Source organism: Asparagus officinalis, chromosome 4, assembly GCF_001876935.1.
Source record: "Asparagus officinalis chromosome 4, Aspof.V1, whole genome shotgun sequence".
NCBI lineage: Eukaryota > Viridiplantae > Streptophyta > Magnoliopsida > Asparagales > Asparagaceae > Asparagus > Asparagus officinalis.
The window spans coordinates 17,644,402-17,671,075 of NC_033797.1; the positions used below are offsets into that span (position 1 = coordinate 17,644,402).

Genomic DNA, 26,674 nt, shown 5'->3' on the forward strand with positions numbered 1-26,674 from the left:
CCCCCCCCCCCCTCTTTTTTTTTCCTTTTTTTCTTTTTTGTCTGCGCGCATATAGGGTTGTCTGCAATTAACTCTAAATCATCTATACTACATATAAAAAAAATTGCCTTGTCAAAACTTTTGATTTTCATTTTTGCCCTTTTAAGTTTGATAATTCTCAAGTATGTCATTAGTTGTAATTAATCATTCACTGATTATATATAACCTTTTATTCATTATGCATTTCCTCACTTTTTCAAAACCTTTGGTCACACTATTATTTTATTATTTAATTATATTATTTAATATAATATTTGCAATTTATCCCTAATTTATCTTCACATAATACTTAGAATTCTAGAAAAATTAAAAATAACAAATATTCATTAGGCTTATGTCTTATGCCCTTGAGTTTCACGTTTTATGGAGGACTACATGTTACCTTTCATCTTATTACCCTTTTAAAAGTATGATAATAATATAAAAAACAATTTTATTTATTGTAATTGTTATAGTATTAATAGTATAATGATTTTAATAGTATTTTTAAATTAATAAATTACATTGTAATTTAATAATTATACAAGTTAGTAAATTATTTACTATAGTGTAATAAACTAATTATAAACTTAAAATGTAGTTACTAATAATATTATAATTATGCTATGTATAATATTATTATATTTAAAAGAGAATAAATTATTTAATATATTATAATTATTTTAATAAATTATGAATAAATTATAACAATTATCGAAACTATAATAATTAATCATACAGTTCTTTATACACAATTTTATCGTACAATTTATTCACTTGAAAATTTGTAGTTGTTCAGAATTTATATTGCTATACAAGTTATTACAGTATTTTACAACCAACAAATTTTTTTTAAATAAAACAAAACAGGTATAGTGTCGTGCAAAGCACATGCACTTTACTAGTATGCTAAAAACCTTGAACTAAGTAATCCAATATCACCCTACTAATTCCCCACAGTACAGTACGTATGCATAATAGCGACAAAATGAGAAACATTTATATATAACCAAAATACACGCTTCTATGCTAGATGAGCAAGTGACAAATACCTGAAAAGGCATTGCAAGTATATACGATAATCTGGGTGGACCCCTTCTTCATGAAAGCGGAGAAGATGATTCCTTAACAAAGCAAATACAAGTCGAGGCAAAGGCTGCAGCTGTGGACACTGTGAGAAGGTGACATCAACATGCATAGTTGTATTTCCATTATCATATTGGACAAGTTTATATGCATCATTGTACAGAGCCATAAGAATAACTAGCCAATCATGAAGCAACATTCTTCCTTCTCGGACACCTTGCTCTAGTGAAGCTAGAATAACCTGCATAGGCACAAAAGCAATAAATGTAGAATTAATAAGACACATACAAACAACTAGAATACAAAGAAAACACAGCTTTGACTGCTTTTTTTCAACTTTAAAAGAAAGTTCTTTACCTCTTAGTTTTGAACCAGAAAAATTCTATGTTGGTTGCAGCAGTATGATATGAAGATACAACTCATGACTTTTTTTTAGTCTAGACGAATGTTCTAATTTGATGAAAACTTAAATTGTCCGTTGCATCCAAATGCAGCCATTTAAACATTACAAAAATTTTCACCCAACTACTTGAGTAGTTCACCTTTAACAGAAGAAGCTTCCATCCCCACATTCTCTTGCATTTCTATGATAGCATTTGAATGATAAAGTACAAGTCTTCATGCTAAACTACTTGAAAAGAAATATTACCTTGTGAACAAGGATCGACAAAATGGTTTCTGAATCAACACTGTCATAAAGCTCATTAATGTTTCCAGCTGTTCCATACTGTAACGTTCGGATTCTTAACCGCCTCTTCAGGGAAAACTTTGACCTGGAAAAAAAACGTAAAAATGACAAAACTAAGACAAATGTTGAAAAACATTACATTCCAGCATATAGCACATGTGCACAGTAGAAAATTTGACAAAACGTTACCAAAATGAAAATCAAACAGAAAGAAATAAGTGACCAAACGAAAAGTTCATGTCAATACATCAGGACATAACTACATAGCATAAACATAGAATAAGAAAGCTTAACGAAAAGCATAACCAAAGACTCAAATAATATAGTAACAGAACCCGCTTTCTAATTTTTAATCTAAATCATGGATTCCATGCCTTTGAGTCTTTGACTGAATGATATTTATTTGCAGCTCTTTTTTCCATGGTGTGTTGTTAACCCTTAACAGTTGCAAATGGCATAAAAAGAATACCATGGAGGGTTTAACTGTAAAATAATCTGGAAAATGGCATTTTCGCTCGAGAGCTTTATTCGTAGAAAGATCTTTGCTCATCAGCTTTCATGAAAATTGGATCCGCTACTCTAACACTATACGATATTTTTTAAGAGCAAATCTAACTGATCTCAAACATGAGTTGTTTGATCTTGAGTAAAGCAGAAAGTCAACCCATCGGGTGTCTAAAATAGACTCTGTACTCTGTAGAACATGAACACTGAAAGTGATAAAAGGGGGAACAAACGAAAAAAAATAGGTAGAAGAATATGGAAGATAAATTTCAGCTCAGAAGAGTATGAATGAGATTATCTCAGAAGTCACACATGATACTATTCAACAGTGTGAATGAAAAGAAAAGACGCAATAAGAAAGAATTTAATTCAAGTATCTAGAAATTTGTCAGCATGAGTTTCCACCTGACTTCAATGGGACTTTTTCTAGATGGAAAAATATTGTAGATAGCTAGTGATAAGACATCCAAAAAGTAATCTATGTGGTAACAAAATGTTAGCAAATATAAAGGTTCCGCATGTCACAATACGACCTCTTTAAGCAAAGAAAACTGTTCTCTCTTTTGTACTTCAAAATTTTCTTCAAGAAAAGTGCTTCACATAACCCTTCTACAAATTTCACATTATGTCCTGCAGTCAATTTGATGCCTTCCATTCTCTACAATTTTTCATAACCTCAAGTGTTGGTATAATTAATATATTATTTGCCATTATACAAAACATCCAAATAGAATATTTATTTTTATATTAGTATAAGATAGAATAAGAAATGAGTATACGCTAAAAGTTAAAATGGGAGAGATCATGCACAACGAAGACCTATTAGTGCACCGGTGAGGAAAAGTGATAATATTATAGTTAATGGAGCAAAAAGATCTAGAGGTAGATCTAAGAGAACTTGGTTAGAAGTAAATAAGGAGGCTATGATGATGTTTAACTTCGCGGAGGTGATGACCTGGAAGGGTTGGAACAGAGGAGAATGAAAAAATAGGATTCCCGTAGCTGACCCTAAACATTTGGGATAAAGCCTTTGTTGTTGTTATTGTATATTAATATAAGATTAAAAAAATATTTAGATAAAAGATAACAATTAACAAAAAAAAAAAAATCTTCAGTGAATGTGAGAAGACATTTGAGGCTGATAGTTTAGGTATTAACTCCCAAGTAGTTTTCTCACAAAATCGTAAAGACAAGAACTTGCATCTATAGAGGTGGTTTTTATTACCAAATTATTTGGGGAAATGAATAGGCCTCATTACATGTTCAGAATATTCTTTACATTTTCTCTAGAAGAGAGTCAAATAAACTATAACAGAGCATAAATATCAAAATTGGATGCATTTAATGTTTTACCATTTTAAAAGCATTTGCAAGATTAACCTTTACATGGAAAATCTTTCAAGTTCTTTTCAACGGAGAAGAACTATGAACAAAGTGATAAAGAGGCAGAGGCAGGATATCAAAGATGGAAAGTATAATTATTTTTTTTTTAATTTTGAAGATGGTATAGGTTGTACAGCACAGACCAATATGGTCGCGGTTTCCACATGGATAAATGATGAGATGGGTTTATATGACCAGAAGATGGATGTCTGACGGAAGTTAAGATACTTAATTTCATGATGACCTCCAATAATTTGTGAAAGATAAAGTAGACTCCAATGTCATATCAGATAGTAAAAGGAAGGTCAAGACATGAACCACCATAAACTTTATAGTGAACAGCAATTATTTTGGTTACATGTACACTTAGGAAGCAAATGCTATAAGGCAAAGCACATGCATGAGACAAAACAGTATTCTCAATTCAAAGTTTTCCGCCGTACCTGGTGCTAGATTTTGATCCAGCATCTGAAGCTTCCTCCTCTGGGACAACAATAGAATATTGAAATGCAATTTGTAAAACAGGAGGTCCCGTGTGCCTGCAAAGGGAATGATGAGAAATCATTCCGCCTGAACTTTGCTGTCCTTTTTTTTATTATTGTGGAGATTCTAGCTTCTTCGTTCAAAAGATCATCAATCATCATTAACTATTCATTTCATTTCTTTACCTAACCCATCATTACTTGGAATAAATAAAGAGTTTGATTGGTGAGGTCCATCTACTTCGATAGACTACAAAATTTGGCCTCATTACCAATCCATCTCTAGATAGCTCTTTTAGTAAAATGAGCTGACATTTCACACCCATTTACCCCATTTACTAACAGTCCATTCAAACTATCTACTCTATAATTCTTGAATAGAAAGTTAATAGGCCTGCTCAAAACCGGAAACCTTATAAAAGATGCACATTTTCAGGCAAAACAAACTTCTTCTATGCATTTTCTTTGGTTATCTTCTACACAGTCCCCACTAAAGTGAAACATTATCTATATGAGTTGTGACAGTATATCAAAATTAACACTTGCCCATGCTAATATTTTTTCCAGATGGATAGGAATTTATACCTTGAAAAGCCAGACGAATTGGCAAACTCAAAATCATAAGCATATGTCGCGAAGGAATCACAGCAAATGACATGCTGAACATTCTCATATTGTGGATCTGGAAAGAAGTGGCCAAACTGCCATAAATTTGGGAGGATAAATATCAGCATCAATCCAGAGTTTAAAGCTACAGAGTAAACGTCAGTTACTTACAGAACGACCAAGTTTGAACTCAGATGATGTTCTCAATCTCAAAATACATCCAAAGGCATATGGACGACTTAGCATCCGGTACCTACAGTAGAAGATAGTTTAGTTCCTTATACACATCCAACCTCCAACACAAAAGAATGCCACAATACCATAGAACTGTTATATATTTTTGATATAGATACATTTACTAAGCTGCATGTATGGATAATGGAAATTCAATAATGACAGTAGGCACACAATTCGAACTGTTGTTTGCATTTAAAGTACATAAGTCAATCATAACCGCATTTATTAAAATGCTCTTTAAACTTACATGTCCTGAGGGAGTGTCGAATCATCTGTATTTGCATACAATAACAAAGAACCACCACTCTCGATGCTCAGAAATTTCAAGGAAGCCAAATCTACGTATTCATTTGTGACAGCAAATATATCCACACAAACGCCTGCTTGAACAGCAACAGCTGCCTGTGATGCATAGTCATTAATTCAAATTTTAAATGTGTGCCGTTCATAAATGATATGTTTTACTGGGAAATACCAGATCCTTGTAGAATGGCGTCTGCTCAGGAAGCAAAGCCTTGTCAGCATCCTCCCTTCTACTAGCATACTGCTCTCCATAACGTCTCGTGTCAAGTTGTCCAGCTCCATAATCAGGAGGACCAGATAAGAAGGCAAATACTCTAGCTGTAAAATAAAACAAAATAGTTGTTATGAGATTTCAGATTCCAGAAAAATGACAAACAGGAAATATCAGATGCTATTTCTGTGTGCAGCTAAAGTCAGGAAAATATGCTGATGTGTGATTTAGTCTTTACCATACCCAATGCAAATGTATTCCCATATTCTGAACTGAGGTAGCTAATAAGAGCATCCATTGCCACTCCAAAACCCCTACCACCTAACAAGACACCTTCTAATGATTGTCCTGCACCTGTGGTCCTCTCCCAGGAGGTTGTAGGTTTCAGTGTTTCCAAAGCAGCAGCAATTCGATCCTTACAAGTATCTACCTGTTCACAAATAATTGTACCTTAACGATGCATTTGTTTAAATAATGCGGGTGCCAGTCTAACATACCGGTACTGCAAATGCAGAAAGTGCCAAGTACTTTGATTATTGTTAGTTCTAAATTTCATGAAAAATAGTAACAAGATGCTGTATCTGGCAATACTCCATGACTTACAGGAGCCAAAAACGAAAGTAGTGGCATTACGTCTTCAAGGTCAACTGGTAATTTGCCATCAGAATCAGGAGGGATGAAGACATTTTTGACAACTGGTATAGGTCCCTGAATGTCATAAATCCCAATCTTGTGGCTGAAGGCAACAAGCCCAAACAAGGAGCCTGGTCCCAGGGCTACAAAAGAGTTGAATGAAATGAACTGGTATCAAATGGAATGAATGGAAAATAATGTGAAAATTGTTTTCACTTAAAAGTCTCCAAGTTGATACGCTGTATGAGTCCACATACCTTCAAGAGCTGCTAGAAGGGAACTCTTGATAAGTTCTAAAAATTCTTCAGAAGCTGCAACAAAAACAATAAAGAAAATGAAAAATCATACAGCACATACAATATATGAAGAAAATAAAGAATCATACTGCAGCATGAATGGCAAGCTTGAAGCAGTCGGAAGCTAGAACACCCAAAATACATAATTCAAAAAGAAACAAAAGTGTAGGAAATACATGGATAAGTGCCATTAGAAAAATAAACAGGAATTACAGGATTACACCAGAAAGCATATGCACTTACCAAACATATAAAACAAGCTAGATGAAAACCTTAATGTTTAGATGGTAACACATCTACTTGAGCGGTCCCCTGAAAACTAAAATGTTATAGAAAACAGGCAGCAAGAAATAAAACAGTAAAACCACAAAACTAGCAGGAGTTGAAAAATTCAAAATAGTAAAACAATAAGTCAATTATTAAAAAAGAGATCATATGATATAATCAGATAAGAAAAATGTTATACAGTATTGCAACTGCACATAATTTAAGCCACTCATAATTGACAATCCAATTAGAAATGTAAAATAGTCATATACCAGAAAGTACAAAAAATTTGGATAGCTCGAGCCCCATAAATGCCAAAGTTCCAACAACAAAAACATCAATAAAATATATAGATGCAAGAACTTACAAGATAAATCAACAGCTGCAACATATACTGGTCTTGCCTGCATCCCTTCAGATTCTTCCACTACAATTAACAATTAACACATCTTCCATCAGGCCAAAATGTTCACATCTATGATAAGAGAAGGAAATTACAATAGCATAAGCAAGAAACCATAGACATGCAATTGCTTACATTCAAAGGTCCAAAATTTCCAGTACAAACAAGAAACACCATTAAAAAAAATACAGTCGACAGATTTTCTTTAATTAATGAACACTTGAGGACAATGGCCAAGATTTTACTTAACATTTCATTAGAACTATAATCAATTAAATTGGAGTGGGGAAGTATCATTTGGTAGTGTGATTAGGTAATTAATCTCAGATTAGGCTAACTGAATGGGCAAACTGGCTTATTTATCCTATTAAGGGTTAATGGGATGTTTTAGAAATCAACTAATTGCAACATTGGCTAGCAAGCATATGTAGCTAAAAAGGTGGAAGTGGGTCTTTGTCAAATATTCCTTCTTGATATAAAATGCTGTAAATAAGGTTAGAATTCCCGAGTCCTAAAGCAATCACCAAACCACCAGACATCGTTTAAGAGTGTTAAAGGAAGAAGCAATGCGGGATAGGTATAAGATAGTATAGGAACATTATTTATGGGAACTGAGGTAAATGGCAAGTTTTTGAATTGTTTTATAAGGTTTTCAGCAACTTTGGTATGCTCGGATTTATCCAAATGAATAGATTCTTACTACACCAGAACATTTCTTAGATTATACTCCTGGTTTGATGCTCTGTTGATGATATTGATCTCTGAGGACATTTATTGTATAAAAATTTTGATAATTTACTCAGATTTGAATGTGTCACAAAGAAATGATTTTAGCGGGAAAATAAATTATTAAAAACGTTGTCTTGGCATGTGCTCATATGATGTTGAATTGGACAAGAGCTCATGTTACAGTCACCTTTTGATCCAACAAAAGTTGATCATTTTCATTTTTTGTACAACGTGGAGTTTTAGAGAAACCTGCTCTAGCAAAGAAATTTTCAGATTAGCCAAATAGGTAAAACAACTATTAGAAAAAAGAGAATCACCAGCAAATCCCAACTGCTACTTTTAAGTTTTAATGACTCTAAACTGATTTCAAACACTTTTATGAGTGCTTAATATTCTTTAACTCTATGTTTTAGACTATTAATACCAAATGATGGTGGTTATGTTGGTTCATTAATGTACCTTTTTCGTCATCGGGCGGTTACTCACACACATCCTCACCACACCATCCCAAGAAAGAAGATTGAACTGTATAAAGGATTAGTGGACTTAAAGACAGGAAGGAGTATATTTTTTAGTAGTATCAAAGTTTATATGTGATGTAAAATTGATTTGTCTTATTTAGGCTTTCCTAATACTCCTGATCTGTTAAATATGCCTTTACTAACTATGTTGCACGGGTTGAGTACGGACATGGGACATAACAAATTTGCAAACAATAGGGTATGAGGACACAGCTACACAAATACGTATATACACATATATTATATATTGAAATTAATTGTTTAAATGAGATCAATGTTTTTTTATTCCCATGTTTTGAGAATTAAAATTCCTATAACATTTTATGTTTCTTTTATTATGTGCATTATAAATTGTAAAAATGCTTGTTTTTTGAACTAGACAACCAAACAATCATTAAAATTATAGTTTGAAATCCAACGAGTTTCAAGAAGTGGATGTGAGGTGTAGGATTTACATACAAGAAATGTTTGACAAGTGTTCTAAATTAAACAATGTATTGCTTAAGTACATGCCTGAATAAATGTATGTATATATTCAAGGAGTGTCCAAGGAGTTTCGGTATGGATATGGGAGTGTCCAAGGAGTTTCAGTATGGATACGAGTACATATCAGATATGGTCCGTATGAGTATGGCTTCAAGATAGAAGTACCCAGCTAATATAAACTATGAAATTGTTCCCAAAAAGTCATGATTGTCTTAACTGCTAATGATGTTAAAAAAGCCATTACATGCATGGTTAATTTACTACAGTAAGAAATGTTTGTTGTACCATTACATTTTTTTTCTAGTTCCGACTAATGGTTGTTGATAATGTAAAGTTATATAAAATATGAATGCATGGGTCATAGTGTTGATATTGTCATGTCTTGTGACGATTATGATTATGAATTTTGGTTTCAAGGAGCGTACATCACAAAAATGGCTTCATGACTGGATGCTCTTTTAGAGTCATTTGATGTATTCAATTCATATCACTAGAATCTGGAAGTTTTGCAAGTAGCAGACAATATACACACACACACACACACACACACACACACACACACACACACACACACACTTGTTACTCACATCCTCATTAAATTACAGCATACAGATCGCCATTGCCAGGGCACTTCGTTTACAAGTTATATGGAGAACTCATGGAATGTAATGCAGCCTAATTTTACAGGCATTGTTATATGGTGTTTAACAAGTTTGGCATCACATTGTTCAGCATTGTCCCAGACAAGTTATTTCTTCGCTCTTACCCGCTTGCACAACTCAGATATAGAATTCATTGGATCTTAGGCGCACAAACTACTTATCTTTATTTCCAGTAAATTCTCTTGAGTGTATACATTATGGGATCTGCTTTGCATGAGTTGGTAGCATTATCATTTATTACAGACTTATCTTAATTCCTGCAGCCATTACTGGTTGCACATTAGTTCTACACCCAATGCTGTAGTTTCATTAGCATGATCAAAGAAGTTATTTATTCTAATAAGCAATTTGCTTAGGTCAGTCTTCTTGAATAATCTCCGGACAAAATTACAGCCTTATGATACAGGGAGTAGCAAAATTCTGATAATAATAATATGATTACTAGTTTACTACACGTGATGAAGTAATAAGTGAAGGATGTAAATATATATGCTGGATTTTGTTAAAAAGTTGAAATTTTCCACATCCTGACATCAAGTGCAGACCACATCTAACAAATTATAACTTCAATAACAACAGCATAAGTCATAAGAAACCTAAAATTGAATTCATTAGGTCAAACTTAAACCATCTCAAAGCAAATTCAAACTTTTAGGATCAAAATTTAGAACTTTCAGAACGCAAACTCACCGGGAATCTCGAGATCAACGAAGGAAGAAAGCATCTCAGCACAAGACTGAGGCTGAGAGTACTTCTCAATTGATCGAGAGGTCAACCCATTGAGCGCTCCACAAAGAGAACAAGTCCACGCCCACTGCTCGAGCTCGCAGTAGGAGTTGAAATAAGCCCAGCAGTCCTCACAGCGGGGGAGGAGATCGCCGTCTCCGCCGTACGCCGGCGAGGTCCCGTGCTCGTCGGCTTGGGCGAAGGGAGTCACGGTGACGCCCCATGGGAGACCGCTTGATTCTAGGGATTCTTGATCTACGGGAAATCGGGAAAGGGTGGCGCGAACCGCCATTGGATTTTGGTGGTGAGATGGGGGTGTTTGTTCGTATTTACTGGAATTGGATCGTCGAGGTTGAATTCGAGTGACGTGGTTGGACACGTGGGCGTAGTTGATTGGTTGAAAGATATTGTGGACCGGGACTAGATTCAATGCTCGTCTCTTGGATTGGACCGGGCCGACCGGAGAAATAGGCCGTACTGTCCGATGGCTAGATAACCGGTTACAATTTACGAAAGGGTTCTCTAGCAATTGTACATTTTATTGTGTACTTTATTTTTCAAAAAATAAAATATTTATAATTAACAGTTTTCAATAGAAGAAATTTTCAAAGTCGCCTAAACCGAATTTTTTTTAAAGAAATCGATCACATTCACTTTTAATTATAGAAACCGACTCACTTTGAATTAATTACGGTACTAATTAGTTGGGGTTGCTAACCCCGACTAATTAGTAGCCTAATTAGCAGTCGCAAATCTTCTCGACTCCTTGACCCCACTTGTAATTAGGCTACTAATTAGTCGGGGTTAGCAATCCCGACTAATTAGTATCGCGATTAACTCAAAGTAGGTCGATTTCTATAACTAAAAGTGAATGAGGTCTATTTCTTAAAAAAAATTCTGTTGAGACGATTTTGAAAATTTCTTCGTTGACATATGGCATATGATGAACGATTCTAGTTAGTAGACCGTGAAATATATTGACGTGCTATTGAGGCGCAATAGGGATGTGCAAGGCACACGGCAATGTGTAGGCCTGCAAGCAGAACTTTTTAAGATAAACCAAAGACATGAAGCAACATGTTTTTTACATTTTCACATAAGAAAGACGTCAAGGATAAATAATTATCCTCCAAATTAAAAAATAATATCATAATTTATAATGTTAACAAACAAAACATAGTGAAATTCATAATTTTCCACAGATTAAGCAGGCAAGACTAATATCCAACAAAAGCACATATCCCGTGAAACAGACCAATAAACAATATGATGTTCGATGCTTGAGCACATTTCATATGACATGTGTAAATTATTGACAGATACATTCGATGATCAGAAGGTTCACCTTCGAATCCAAGTTGAACAATGCTATTACACCAGTCATCGAGCTTATCTGCTGATTGGATCATAGGAAAAAAGAATAAAGAACATGATTTACATCTCATAATATTGGGATTAAACTTAAATTATTTGTGAGGTACTAGGATGTGCAGAACTAAACTCAAAAGAGAGAACATTTGGTGCACAGTGCATTCTTGATCTTAGTACTTTGCCCCAGTACATGCACCTGTTAACGGTAAAATTAGTTAAAAAGCTACCGAAAGGAACTAGATGGGTACGTAGATACCCAATTTCATCCACCTGTTAATGGTAAAATTAGTTAAAAAACTACCGATGACGATAGGAACTTGATGGGTACACAGATACTTAATTTCATCGTCCCAGCATCTCCCATCTCATCTCATCTCATCATAGTATACAGAAGTAAACAACAACAACAGTATGAGATTATACAACAAAAGTACACTACTCATTTTCATCAGGTTCTTCGCCTTCTTCCTTTTCCTCTTCCTCAGCAACTTCTTCAGCATGCTCCTCATTCTCTCTAGGTTCCTCATTATCGGATCTCTGTTTCTTCCGTGATTCTCTTGCCTTTGCATTTGTTGCAGACCTCTTAGACGCATTCTTTTTCCTGAATTCTGCAAAACAAATGAGAACATATCAGATTAAAGACTGCAGTCAGGCCAAGACATTCTTCTCATTTTTTTTGTTTGGTAACTCAATTGTCATATTAACAACTGACATGCAAAGGTTTGTGTTCATGGAAGACTAGGCTGACACCAAAAGAGAATCATTGAGGCCCTTATTTTATTAAGGAGAATCCTCCTCAACCTCTCAAGTTATTTATGTTCATACCTCCCAAATAACATGTACCGAAAGGATATACTTCTTTTCAGCTAAAGTCTGTATCCCTTCAAACTCCTCTTGCAACTACCATGAAGATCTTCAGAATGCACCAAAAGATATCATTTTATTAGCTAGAATCATTACATGTGTTCTGTATGTTTATCATTGATTTATCCTTCCTTACATATACATATTTAATCCACCCCGAGGATCTCCACAATGGTCCTGCAGAAGTTTAAACATATGTTTCTTTACCCATCAGGTTTCGCTCAGGTTGTACTTCACAAGAAGAAGCAAAAGCATTTCCTTCGGAACAAAGTATAAATTTCACATGAAGTTAAAATTTTAAATCCAAGGATGCAGACAAGCTGAAACTGGCTAGCTTTTAACTAGATTGCGCCGCAGAAGGAGCACATTCTCCATATCACTCCCACGAATAACTCCAAGTAATAATGTATTCCAAATATCATCCATGCCATTAATTAAACATTCAGTAAAATATAACATATCTTCCTGCATTCTATCAGCTGGCAATATTAGTAGACAAGGTGAAGGCTAATAGAAGGGAAAATGTTTTACGACATATTTAACAGGATTTAAATAACTATTGGGAAAAGGTTGAACATATTAACTATACATGGATCAAACAAGACACCACTATGAGGACCGTAGTTCACAAGAAAGTGAGTTCTTTAACATGCATATTTTATGTTCATCAATGAAAAGAATTCTTCTTGCACCTCAGTTTATATAGGTAAAGGGTATATACATTCCATGTGAGACAAATGTTAAGAAGCCTGCTAAAAATTCAAGCACTCAAAGAAAAGAAATGAAATTAAAGGAAAAAGAATCATCCGGATAAGAAAGAAAAAATACTTGTGCTTTGAACAGATAGATTCTTTGGCTGAGTCAGTTGAATAAAACTCTCACTTTTTCTTCTTTTTTCTGTTATAACGTTCATTCACGTGTACGTGAATCAATCTGAAAAAAGAATTCCTGGAAAAATGAAGTTTTTGGAGTCTAGATATCCCAGATACATATGCATAGAATAAATCAACCAGAAGAATTATGGGAAAAAAAAGACAAGAAATTAGAAAAAAGTATCAAAGTAAATTATATAAAATAAAGCCATAGGAAGCTGTAACTAAATTTTATATTTCCTCTTAATTCTCATTTAGATGAAATTGGATGGGTTAGCTACAGACAGGCGTGCATCATGACTTTGTGTGGTAGAAACTTACTAGATGCTTGATAATCCAGGGTTTTGTTGACTGAATTACACACAACATTAAAATTTTGCAACTCCTGAAAAGTTAACAGATGATGTTTCCTAATCCAGATATAAGGTAAAGGAATATTGTTCGTCCTAATTACAAAATGTCCTGTATGTTAAACTTTTTTTTAGGAGCTGCCAAAGCTAAGGAGAAGATGAACAATAAAACAGCACGAAGGATGTTATATACTCCATAAAGTTCTTAGTAACTGAGAGGAAAGGATTGCAACAGAAGGCAGCAAAGTAAGGCGGCAAGGCAGCAAATTAAGGACAACTACATCAGCAAGAGAAAAGCGGATGCAAGAGCAGCAAGAAGAGGTGGCAAAGTAATGGTGATGCTGCCATTGAGACTTAACGAAGAGGAATATCTGTTGGAGACTGGAGAGCAAACCACGAACTTGCTGGTTGAGTAGGGTGACATTTGAGTGCAGTCAAAGCTGATTTACACTCACAGCTGCAAGAAAGTACTATAATAATTTGGGAAGGATAAGTGAGATGCTATCAGACTTGCACCCAGACCCGGATGGCAGGGTCATGGCAGACCAGAGCAGTTGGCAGGACAGCCTGACGCTATTATATAAGTAGTGGATAAAGAGAAATAAGTGCATACACATGCGATTGAAGAGAAATATCATCCACACTAATAAAAGGGATAACAACAATAACAAAGCCTTTATCCAAAATTTTTATGGTCGGCTATATGAATCCTACTATCCCATTTAGTAGTACTGCTGAAGGTTGTCTCCTCCACTAAGTTGAGCGTTAGTATATGCTTCTTAATAGTATCTACCGAAGCTCTCTTAGGCCTACCTCTAATCTTTTCTAATTAATTATAATCTTAAGACTCCCCCTAATTGGTGCATTTGGTGGTCTCTGTTGCACATGAACAAACCATCGCGAACAGTTTTCTCTCTTTTTTATCCACTAATATAGGGGCAACCTCCAACTTAATACGAAGCAACATTAAACTGATGAAGCGATAAAACACAGCTATTAAGACAAAAAAAGAAAACATAATAAGACATATCTCATTCTCAATTAAATGGTAAGAAGTGCAAAGCTTACTAACCTTCCAAAGAAGCTCTTAGTGGCTCAATGAATTCAGGAAACTCAATTTCCTCAATTGCCTTGAGAACATCATCAGCATTGATTGTTTGTCTCCTCGATTCCTTACAGATGTCATTGGCCCTACAAATTATTGTAATTGTATCATGTTCCCATATCCAGCTTACTAGGAAAACAGATTGTAAAAGGTAGGCATAAGTTATAATCATCCAATTGTGAATATAAAATACAATAGAGAAAAGTTCATGACAAATTCACATTGGGCTCCTGTTCTGGCTTGGGGTAGTTTTTTTGCTACATGATGTAAAGCTTTAGAAACACTTGATGTGGTCATAACTTTGGTCTGTGGTCTTGTGGGGTATAATCATTGATCGTATTACAACCATCTTTTGATCAGAAAGGACAAAAAAATGCAGCTGAGGTTTATAGTCCCCGTTGTTCTTCTCAAAGGAAAAAAAAAGTTAAAACTCATGCGACAAGCGACAAATTTCAGTTGCAGAATCCAAAAGAAGGTGCATATCTATCACACGACTGGAAGTTGTTTTAGCTGATTTTATTGCTTGAAGAAAAAATACTAGGCAAAATCATTAGTATATGTTGATAATCTTGAGGTGACTAAAGATTAGCAAAGACATTCCATCTTCCAAAGGCAGACAGTAAACACAAATAACTAAACAAATTTATAGTTCATTTAATATGCATCCCATTCATCCATAACAAAGTAGCAGAGGGGAAAAGACGCAGTGGTAAATGCACATAACACCATCAACAATCATGAATTAATGAAGTTCAATTGCTTGACGAAAGGGAACTCAACAAAGAAGAATAACCAAAGTTTCCCTCAATAACAAAAATCTTAGCAAACGAAGCTAAAATGCAGTTTAAGCTGCAAACATATCAGATACAGATACCACATGATGTGGTATCAAGACATGAAGAATCGAAAAGATTCAGGATACAGATAATTTTGGATACAAGATGGACAAACACATAACATTAAGTTATACATTGTACTCACTACTCAAATATGGTAATTGGTCAGATAAACTTCTAGCTGACATCAAACAATAGTTACATGAACAACCTTTACAATGTATATCCCTTGTGAAGAAAGTGGTTGAAATACATAAAAGAATCTATTAATCAAAACTATCTGCAAAGTGCAAACCCCTCTCATTCATGAATTATATATAACTCCTCAATCACTACCATGTTCAAGATACACCTAAAATAGATTTTATGATTACACCTAAAATAGATTTCATGACATGTCAAAAGGAAGGAGTACCCGCCAAATGTTCCAATTTTATGTATGGGGTTATAGATAACCTATGAAGCACCCATGTAAGAAAAGTGACGCTGTGACTAAGATGACATGGGCAACCCAAGGAAATTGTTACAGGTGCACACCTTGAACAATACTTAAGAAAGATAATGCAACATACGATCAGAGTTTAAGCACAAAAGGGCAATTGATTTGCGAGAGGGATTTATCTATTTATTTATTCTACATCAATTAAAGTAATGAGTTAGCAAATATATTTAGGGGACATTTAGGCTAGTGGAAAACTTAGAAGATATATTCTCAGAGGAGAAACAACAGTCAGAAAAGAAACCTCTAAGAAAAATTATTATCTCAAAAGAAAAAAAAAACTTTTGAATATTTATTTATATAGTGGTGATCAAGTTTCTTTTAAGGGCCTGTTCGTTTGCCTTAAAAAAATGGGAAATCAAAGAAATAGAAAACTATTTCTAATAAAAATGGGTTTTTGAATTGTTTGGTTGGCTAAAAAAAAAAGAAAATCAAAGAAATGGAGATGAGATGAGATGAGTTGTCACATTATTATTGGATGATGTGAGTGATTTTTTAAGAAAACTAGTTTTGATGTTGTTCGGTTGGCGAAAAAAATAAGGAAATGAATTATAAGAAACCTATTTCCTGTAGTTTTGTTGTTTTCTTTTGTTTGGTTCATTCTTAAAAATAAGAAATGAAATGAGATGAGATGAGTTGTCATTGTATTATTGGGTGATGTGAAGAAAGATTAAGAAAAGTGTTTTCACAACTTTTTGGGATGAAAACAAAGAAATGAAATGTTAATGAGATGAGGTGAATTGTTATAATATTTTATTCGATGATGTGAGTGATTTGAAATGATGAAAAGAGATGAGTTGAGTGATGTTTGGATGAAAATAATATTTTATTAGATGTGATGGATGAGTTGTTAGATGAAAATAATATTTTATTAGATGTGGTGGATGAGTGGTTAGATGAAAATAATATTTTATTAGATGATGTGGATGAGTTGTTGGATGAAAATAATATTTTATTGGATGTTGTGGGTAAGTTTTAGGGATGAAAATAGAAGAAATGGATTATTTTGAGATTTCCACCTTTTCCATTTCCATTTCTTGGTTTTTAGGAAATAAATGAACAGGCCCTATAGACCAAAAAAAAGACTTGATGACAGTGAATATCTAAATGCATAAAACCTAGAAGCTTCATTACCAAAGCAGACACATCACACATGAATACGGGAAATGGAAAGCCCATGGAGATAGACAACACAATGGATCACTAATACACATCAGGATTCTTATCAGAAATAAAACATCTTAAAGATTAAGTTGGGAAAGCCCAACACAATATTATATATATTTGGATAGGGAATAAGTAGAAATTGAAATATATTGTTTGATATTTACTCGTTTAGAGAACTCAAGTTGCAAACTCTCTAGCCGTTTGTCCTAGTTTTTTAATAAAATGCTGAAGAGTGCCTATAACTAAGGGCATCTCCAACCCTTTGCCTCAAAATGGTGCAAATTTTACACCAAAATGGTGCAAAAATCACATCTAACAGTAATTCATCTCCAACCCATTACACCATTTTTTACACCAAAAAGGAATATTCTCAGTATCTTTCTTTTTATCTACTTTTATATGATTATTTTTTATCCCCTATATTTTTAACTATTTCAACAATTAACCTCACATATCAAATTTTATTTTTTCACATATTTTCCAAACAAAATAATTTATTATTTAAAAAATTAAACTAATAAAACAATAAAATATTATATACCTATTATTAGTATTGCCAAAATATTACATTCAAGAACACAACAGAAAATAAAATGTAAGAAAATAATTAAACATTAATAACAATGTAAAAATTACAAATTTAGTATGCTCTTAACTATCTGAATTAGTGTATTCCTCCCATAGATGATCTATCAATGCATTACGAAGCGCAATATGGGCATCTTTATCCTTGATTTTTCCGTAACGTGCAATAAATTGAGTAAATCTTGTAGTTTCATCTGCTACCATATCAACTTCTGGTGTTGGTGCTTCCCTCACTTCTTGAATTGGTGCATAAAGATCACGTTCATCCTCGATTATCATATTGTGCATAATAATGCATGCAGTCATTATGTCATGTAATACATGTTTTTTCCAAAAACGTGTTGATCCTGCCACGATTACAAATCGTGATTAGAGAACTCCGAACGCACGTTCTACATCTTTTCTACATGCTCCCTGTTTCATGGCAAAATATTTTTTCTTCCTACCTTGTGGTTGTTGGATTGTTTGTACAATAGTAGCCCATTTCGGATATATACCATCAGCTAAATAATAACCCATATTATACTCTTTTCCTTGAATAACATAGTGAGCGGGAGGAGCAATACCTTGAGCTAGGTTAGAGAAAAGATTAGATGACTCCAGCACATTGATATCATTATTAGTGCCTGGCATACCAAAATATGCGTGCCATATCCAAAGATCATAATCTGCCACAACTTCGAGGATAATAGTTGGTGACCCACTACATCCTGTGTATTGCCCAGACCATGCTGTTGGACAAATTTTCCATTTCCAATGCATACAATCAAGACTTCCTAACATTCCTGGAAAACCATGTTTTTTTCCAATATAGAGTAGCCTAGCAATATCGTTAGCGTTAGGTGTTCGTAGATACCGCTCTGCGAATATTTCCACCATAGCACGACAAAATTTTGTCATACTTTCAATTGCTGTTGACTCACCTATTTTAACGTATTCGTCCGTAGCATCAGCTGGTAGACCGTATGCCAACATGCGAAAAACAGCTGTTACTTTCTATAACGGTGATAATCTCATTCTACCAAGTCCATCACTTCGTTGTTGGAAGTAATAGTCATGATCTTTCACTGCATCAACAATACGAAGGAACAAACTTCTTGACATCCGATATCGACGACGAAACATATCTTTTCCAAAACGTGGATTATCGGCAAAGTAATCTATGACCAAATTCCGATGCGCATTTTCTCGATCGCGGTTGATCACTGCATGACCGGGAATCGAGCCACCATGGATCGGTTGGTAGTTGTGTTGATGTAAACTGTTAACGAGGATCATGTTGTTGTTGATGTACTCGCAAATTACTTTTTCGGTTTCATCAATCTCTGCAATGATATTGGACAGAAAATTATCATCATCCGAAGATGAAGATGATGATAAGTATGATGGACCTCCAACATCGAAATTCATTTTTGAAGTAAGAAAAGAATGACTGAAGTATGCAGAAATGGAGAATAATAATTTTAACACAACAACGAGTAATTGTGTGGATGTACCTAATCTAGTATGCTATTTATAAAACTTTGCTTAGCTGTATACATTGAACAATGTGTAAAGTTGAGCTGATTTTAGGAAATGCTTTCTGTATATGTTGGACAATGTGTAAAGCTGACCTGATTTCAAAATTTGATTCCCACTCGTACAAAGCTTTCACACAATTCAAGGAGAGCTGAGCTGTGTATACGTTGGACAATGTGTAAAGCTGACCTGATTTCAAAAATTGATTCTCACCCGTACAAAGCTTTCACACAATTCAATGAGAGTTGAGCTGTGTATACGTTGGATAATGTGTAAAGCTGACCTGATTTCAAAAATTGATTCCCACTCGTACAAAGCTTTCACACAATTCAAGGAGAGCTGAGCTGTGTATACGTTGGACAGTGTGTTAAGCTGACCTGATTTCAAAAATTGATTCTCACTCGTACAAAGCTTTCACACGATTCAATGAGAGCTGAGCTGTGTATACGTTGGACAATGTGTAAAGCTGACCTGATTTCAAAAATTGATTCCAACTCGTACAAAGCTTTCACACAATTCAAGGAGAGCTGAGCTGTGTATACGTTGGACAATGTGTTAAGCTGACCTGATTTTAAAAATTGATTCTCACTCGTACAAAGCTTTCACACAATTCAAGGAGAGCTGAGCTGTGTATACGTTGGACAATGTGTAAAGCTGACCTGATTTCAAAAATTGATTCCCACCGACAACGTTGGATAATGTGTAAAGCTGATCAGTTTGTACAAAATGATTCAATTTCAAATGTTGACCACCGACAAATTCAAACCAACCGCAAATTCAAATTCAAATTCAAATTCAAATTCAAATTCAAATTCAAATTCAAATTCAAATTCAAACAAAAAAAACAAATTTGGATTGGCTATAAATAACATTCACGGTTTCTACTTCAAGCCACCCAATTCGAAGTATTTCTTCAAAGTATTTCTGATCTCCAAACCAACCACTTTTTACAAAAAATGTCTGTTCGATCAACTGGGTACACGGTTACTGAAGATGTGCTCCTTTGTCAAGTATTCTTGGATATTTCTCAAGACCCTATTATCAGTAGAAACCAGTCTCAGGATGCATTTTGGTCTCGTGTGGAGGACAGATACAATGAACTTCGAGACCAAAATTCTGATGTGCGTACGAGCCGATCAATTCGTTCTCGAATGGAAATCATAAGTAATGAAGTAAGGAAATTGAATGCGTGCTTGAGACAAGTAGAGAATCTGAATCCAAGTGGTGCTTCAGATGAAGATATTGTAAGTATTCTATTAATTATCGTTTGAATTTTATTATTATTGTTGAAATACATAACTTGATGTTCACTATAATTTACAGTTAGTTCGAGCAAAGATGTTATTTATGCAAGAACCAAAGTACAAAAAAGGTTTCAAATTTGATCATGTCTGGAATATGGTTAAAAATTTTAAAAAATTTAAAGATGATGTCCCCACAGCAAGACAAGTTGGTCGAAGACAATCCTAAAGTGTGAACTTCGACTCGTCACAATCAGATAATCCCACTCCGGAATCTCCTATATCAACATCTCCTGGACTGTCATCATTTACTCCATCTGAACGACCTATTGGGGTAAAAAAAGTTAAATTGAAAAGGAAAAATGATGATCATGAGTCAAGTGTAGTGGACTCCATCGAGACCTCCAGCAACTGACTTATAGACAGGTTAGACAAGGCGAGCTTGGACAGGCAAGTAGCGTTTGATATCGAACGAGAAAAGATAGCCATGAAAAAAGATAGAGATGAATGGAAAATTATAATGAAAGATTTGAATTCCATTGCTGATCCAAACGTGCATGAGTACGTTCGAGCTCAACAGATTAAAATAATACAAAAAAGAAATCAACAAGAACAAGGGTCTGCTTCTAATTTTGGCAATTATTTCAATGATATTGGACACTCTGGCCCCGATCTACCAGATTATTGAGAGTTGCTTGTCCATCTTAAGTAACGTCACCATGTTTAGTTTGTATTTTATGTTTTATTTTAATGAAGTTTTATATTATGTGTGTAAAAATAATTTATTTTGTCTAAATTATACAATTGGGGTAAAATTATAAAATTTAAATATTATTAGGGTTGTTTTATACATGTAATAAAATAATTGGGGTCAAGTTGTAAATACATAAAAATATAAGGTAAAATTTAAAAAAAAATTAAAAAAAAATAAAAGAAACAGTAATGCGGAGATGAATAGTGCGACGCCAAATATAGCGTCGCGCTGTTCATCCCCGCTAAAATGCAGCGAGAATTGGCGCCGCGTTGGAGCTCCGGAGCAGCGGCAAATCCGCTTTTTGCGGCAAAATAGCGTCGCGTTGGAGATGGTCTAAAAATAGCATTTCATTTGGTGAAAGTATCCCAAAAAAACCAAAAAAAATCCTCATCTCATTACAAATCCCCTTTACCTATTTCTCGAAACACCTCCCATTCCACTAAAAATCCCTGGTGAAGGCTACTGAAACCCTAAAAGATCCATCCTTCGGTGAAAATACACAAAAAGAAATGACTTTCTATCTTAAAACAAGTGCACAATCCAAATCAAAGAAGCCCTAAAAATTTCACCCTTTATATAAAAAAAACATCTTAGTTTCTGAAACAATCAAAAAATGCCCATCTCATTTAAAACCCTCATCATTTCTCCAGGAAACACTTCTCGTACCTCCAAAATAACAAAATTTACGAACAAGTAAATGCTCCTGAAACCCTTGAAACCCCATCCTAAAACAAAAACGCACAAAAACCCTAATTTCAATACCCAAAACTAGGGCACATTTCAACAGGCACATAAACCCTAGAAATTTTGCCCTAAAATCTAAAAGAGAGCAAAGAGAGATTACGTGGCGGAGAGGTAATGGATGAAGATCCGAGTGCTTTCAGCGAAAGCGAGGAGGGCGTCTTTTTGTACGGACATCTCTTCTCCTTCTCCCTCTTCATCTTTGCTATTTTTGCTCTTGCGAGAGGAACAGGAAGCGGCCAGCTCAGAGAGCTTATCCTTCACCACTCGGCGCACAATGTCTCCCCCGCCGCCGCCGGAGCTTTCGCTGCTGTCTCCGTGGCCGCTGGTTTCTCCGGAGATTTGGACGACGCCGCCCCGCTCCCCTCAGATGTCCTTTTCGCCATCTCTCTCAATCGAGATCGAGATAGATCGATTGAATGAAATTGGGGTTTTAAAAAGAGGGGGAAATCTCAATAAGCTTCCCGCCTCGATCGACTTTATTTTTACGAAATTGTCCTAATGTTTTATGGGACAGATAGAGTTACCAATTTACCCTTCCTTTCAAGGATGCAGGTTTTCGGGTTTGGGTTTGGCTAAGTTTAACCCGCACTGACTGCAACGGCTTTTGGCCGGTGTAGGGTTGGACGCGGGCCGGGTTGACCTGCGGGCGGCCCAGCCCCGCATGGGTCACAACCCGGCCCGGCCCGTAGTGGGCCGGGTCCGACCCGACCCGTAATATACTTGGGTTATGGGTCGGGCTGGATCTAGCTCCGGATTCGGGACGAGAGAATTTGGTCCGGGCCATCTTGATCTAGCCCACCATCGACCCGGCTCACCCCACAACTACCATGTTCTATATACAACGACTAGAGATATATTAACTCCCCCTGCTTTTACGATCGCATCCAAAAGTACATTTTCAGCAAGCTGAAGATTCGTTTTCGAAAGGAGAACACAATTTACAATAGCACACATGGAGATGTGTGTGTGCTTAAAAGACTGGGTCGATGCAGAAGAACGGTCACAAGGATAGTAAACCAGGCCTTTCCTTGAAGAATTTGGTGAATGCAACTTGGAAGATTTTGGCTCCTTAATTATTAATGGTAAACATTTTTTGCTTTTTTCTCTTATATTTATAATTTAAATTTAAACTGAATAAAAGTTATTAACTCCATGTGGATGTAGGTCTTCCATCGGAGTCCGAACCATATATATCTTTGTGTTGTGATGTCTTATCTTTGTATAATGTGTGTCACTGTGTGTGTATATTATTTTAAATAAAGACTAAATTAGAAAAAATAATTTAAATATAATTTAATAGATACAAATGTAAAGTTCATATAGTTTACAAATTAAAAATAAAAAAGTTAAAAAACTCACGGGCCAACCGACAACCCGTGGGTTGTGAGCCGGGCCCAACCCGGCCCGTCCTAGGCGGGTCGTGGGCCGGGCCGGGTCCAATTCCAGACATGGGATCAGAGAAATAGATCCGACCACTCTAACCTGGACAGGCCTAGGTCGGACCCGACCCGGCCTTGAACTCGGCGGGCCAGGTCACGGGCCGCCTGGCCTATGCCCACCCCAAGGCCCGTGGTGGCAATCAGCCATAAACGAATGAATTATTTGCATCAGTCTGGTTATATCCATCTGGATCTCTAATGCTTCATACGTGAGCACTCACAACCATCACAAAATTGCTGCCTCTTTTGTCACTAACGATGGTCAAAACTATACGGATCATTACCATTTACCATGTTGTGATTGGATGATTTTACAAAGCTCGCAATTTCGGAACAAGCTTCACAAATCAAGGTAATTGTGTAGCACGAGAAAGATTTATAGAACACGTACACTTAACAACAACATTTTTATTAGAAGCTGGTTGATGTTGTGGCATCGGAGGAAATCAATGTTTGAATTAATTAACGGTCTGTACGGAAGCTACTATTTTATTTCAAATTCTAGAATCGGACCAACTTGAGTGTTTCGATGAGAAAGTATTAATTTACAAATTCCGAATTGATACAATCGTACGTAATCAGGCTTTAAATCTGAAATGAAGCTGATATGATATGGATGTCATTTCCAATTCCTTTCTTCGACTCCCGGGCGATTGCGATCCCCCACTCCTCCTCTCTCTCTCTCTCAAATCGTCAATATCCTCGATCTCTCTCAGACCGTAGTAAGATCGTGATCCTCTCTCTCTCTCTCTCTCTCTCTCTCTCTCTCTCTCTCTCTCTTTCAGAGACCACAACTATCTCTCTTAGATCGCGATCCAAGCTTTGTTCCAGATGAAGTTGGCCTCATTGAGAGGAATATATATGTGGAGAGAGTCACTAGTACAAAACATGACAGTCCAAACGGTTATTGGAACCGTTTGGGCAAATCAAGATAGCCCAAACGGTTGGAACCGTTTGGGATAATAATTCCAAATGGTTTAAACTGTTTGGGAGTTTAGAAAAATCCATACGGAATACTCAAACTAGTGATCGGAGAGTTAATGATCATTGTCGTTGGGACGGAGATCTTGTGTTCTGCTAGACATCCTCAGCTCTCACCAAGATGAGAAAAATTACTGATGTGATCGAAGTTGGACAATTCATACATCACTATATATATATCCATGACCAAGTTTTAATTTGAATGTTATTTTTCATGCAGTATGATTGCTTGACTGAATACACATTATATTTTATTATCTTCATTGTTGTTGTTTGCTGGCGTCTGGATTCGTTCTTATTAATTAAGCCAATGATTTATAAAGTTTGAGACGCAATAATTTCATCTTATTCATAATTTTGAGATAATTTTTTTAATTGATCGATGGTTGTGTTTTATTTTATATATATATATGGGTCAGAGAGCATCATCCGTTAGAACCCAAAAATCATTTGTTACTGTCAAGCACAGAGAGAGAGCCATGGTTACTTCATGCATATATTGCAACAACTAATTAAACACTAAGCTAGTAAGTGTTAGTATATACTTACATATTAGTATATAGCTATATATTATATATACATATATTATATGTAAGTATATTTTATGTAGTTACAAGTTATAACTTGAGAGAGAGAGAGAGAATCACATAAGCATATTATTTATAAATATGTATTATATAGTTATATATGTATTTGTTACATACTTATATTATGCTTATCTAAGTATAGTTATATACTTTACTTATATGATATACTTATATATAATTATACTTATGTACTTATATAAAATACACGTAAGTCTAAGATCAGTCTATAATATACACATATAAGTATAGCTACAACTACATTATATATACTCATATCTTAGTACCTATACCAGGGTAAGAGTATATATATAAGTATATAATATAATATAGTTGTATATCTATAACAGTGTGTGTAGTTGTACATATATATACTTGCATACTTAAATATATACAACAATATACACTTAGGACTAGGAGGCTACGACCATTTTCCTTAAAAAAATCATGTACACTTAGAAATATATATAAGTGTATGTTAATGACCATATCATAATATAATTAAATATAAAAAATATATGCACTTATATAAAATATACTTAACTCTAAGTCTATAATATACACATATAAGTATATTATATATACTTATATAACTACATTATATAATATATAACTACATTATATATACTTATAATTACATTATATATACTTATATACTTATATGCTTATATCTTAGTATCTATACCATGATAAGAGTATATATATATATATATAAGTATATAATATAATATACTTGTATACTTACAAGTATGTATATAGTTGTACAATTATATACTTGCCTACTTAAATATATACAACTATATACACTTAGGACTACAACCAATTTTCTTAAAAACATCATATACACTTATAAATATATATAAATATACATTAATAGTCATATCATAATATAATTAAATATAAAAAATATATAACATATATATAAATTTAATAAGCGGGCTGGGCCTAGCCCAGGTCAGGCTTCACCAACAAAGCCCGGACTCGGGTCCAGAGCCTGATCAACCCGGATTTTCTGGGCTTCTCCTGGGCCCGGTCTAGTCTGAGCCGGATCTTGTCCGAAAATCCAATTGGACACCCCTATTGATAGTGATATTGCCACTGATGGGCAAATGTATGTAATTTGTACTGCTGTTAGATGGTGAGTAGTTATTAAGTACATTGAGCTCATAAAGGCGCTGTCTCAACTCAATTCTTGCTCAGTCTTAGGGGGTGTTTGGTTGCACAATTTTATAGAAACGTTTTTTCAAAATGTCTGATCACTAGTAAAAAACGGAATATCCTAGACGGAAAATTCCGTCTAGAAAAGACAAATTTCCGTCTAAAAAGTCTATTTTAGACGGAATTTCGTCTAGGATGTTGGTCCAGTAAAATTCCGTCTATGATACAGTATCTTAGACGAAATTTCCGTCTAAAAAGCATCCTAGACGAAAATGAATCCCGTCTAGTTTGCATTCTAGATGGAATTTCCATCTAGGATATCCACTATCCTAAGTATCCTAGACGAAATTTACATCTAGGATACT

The 26,674-nt window shown here is 34.9% G+C and overlaps 2 protein-coding genes across 2 annotated transcripts in view; both read right to left on the reverse strand.

Annotated features, from left to right (window-relative positions):
* LOC109836780 (protein transport protein SEC23) overlaps window positions 1-10,546 on the reverse strand; it is a 12,420-nt gene extending 1,874 nt beyond the window's left edge. The window contains exons 1-12 of the mRNA XM_020404783.1: window positions 10,206-10,546; window positions 7,082-7,141; window positions 6,409-6,462; window positions 6,122-6,294; window positions 5,762-5,948; window positions 5,480-5,625; window positions 5,252-5,406; window positions 4,939-5,020; window positions 4,747-4,862; window positions 4,123-4,218; window positions 1,754-1,877; window positions 1,071-1,345 (exon numbers count right to left, since the gene is read on the reverse strand). Coding sequence (XP_020260372.1) covers window positions 1,071-1,345; window positions 1,754-1,877; window positions 4,123-4,218; window positions 4,747-4,862; window positions 4,939-5,020; window positions 5,252-5,406; window positions 5,480-5,625; window positions 5,762-5,948; window positions 6,122-6,294; window positions 6,409-6,462; window positions 7,082-7,141; window positions 10,206-10,533 — 1,796 coding nt within the window. The 5' untranslated portion in view covers window positions 10,534-10,546. The remainder of the gene's footprint in view (window positions 1-1,070; window positions 1,346-1,753; window positions 1,878-4,122; window positions 4,219-4,746; window positions 4,863-4,938; window positions 5,021-5,251; window positions 5,407-5,479; window positions 5,626-5,761; window positions 5,949-6,121; window positions 6,295-6,408; window positions 6,463-7,081; window positions 7,142-10,205) is intronic.
* The window catches only part of LOC109838277 (caldesmon), a 27,894-nt gene continuing 13,047 nt past the window's right edge, over window positions 11,828-26,674 (reverse strand). The window contains exons 2-4 of the mRNA XM_020406734.1: window positions 22,248-22,509; window positions 14,771-14,889; window positions 11,828-12,220 (exon numbers count right to left, since the gene is read on the reverse strand). Coding sequence (XP_020262323.1) covers window positions 12,048-12,220; window positions 14,771-14,889; window positions 22,248-22,509 — 554 coding nt within the window. The 3' untranslated portion in view covers window positions 11,828-12,047. The remainder of the gene's footprint in view (window positions 12,221-14,770; window positions 14,890-22,247; window positions 22,510-26,674) is intronic.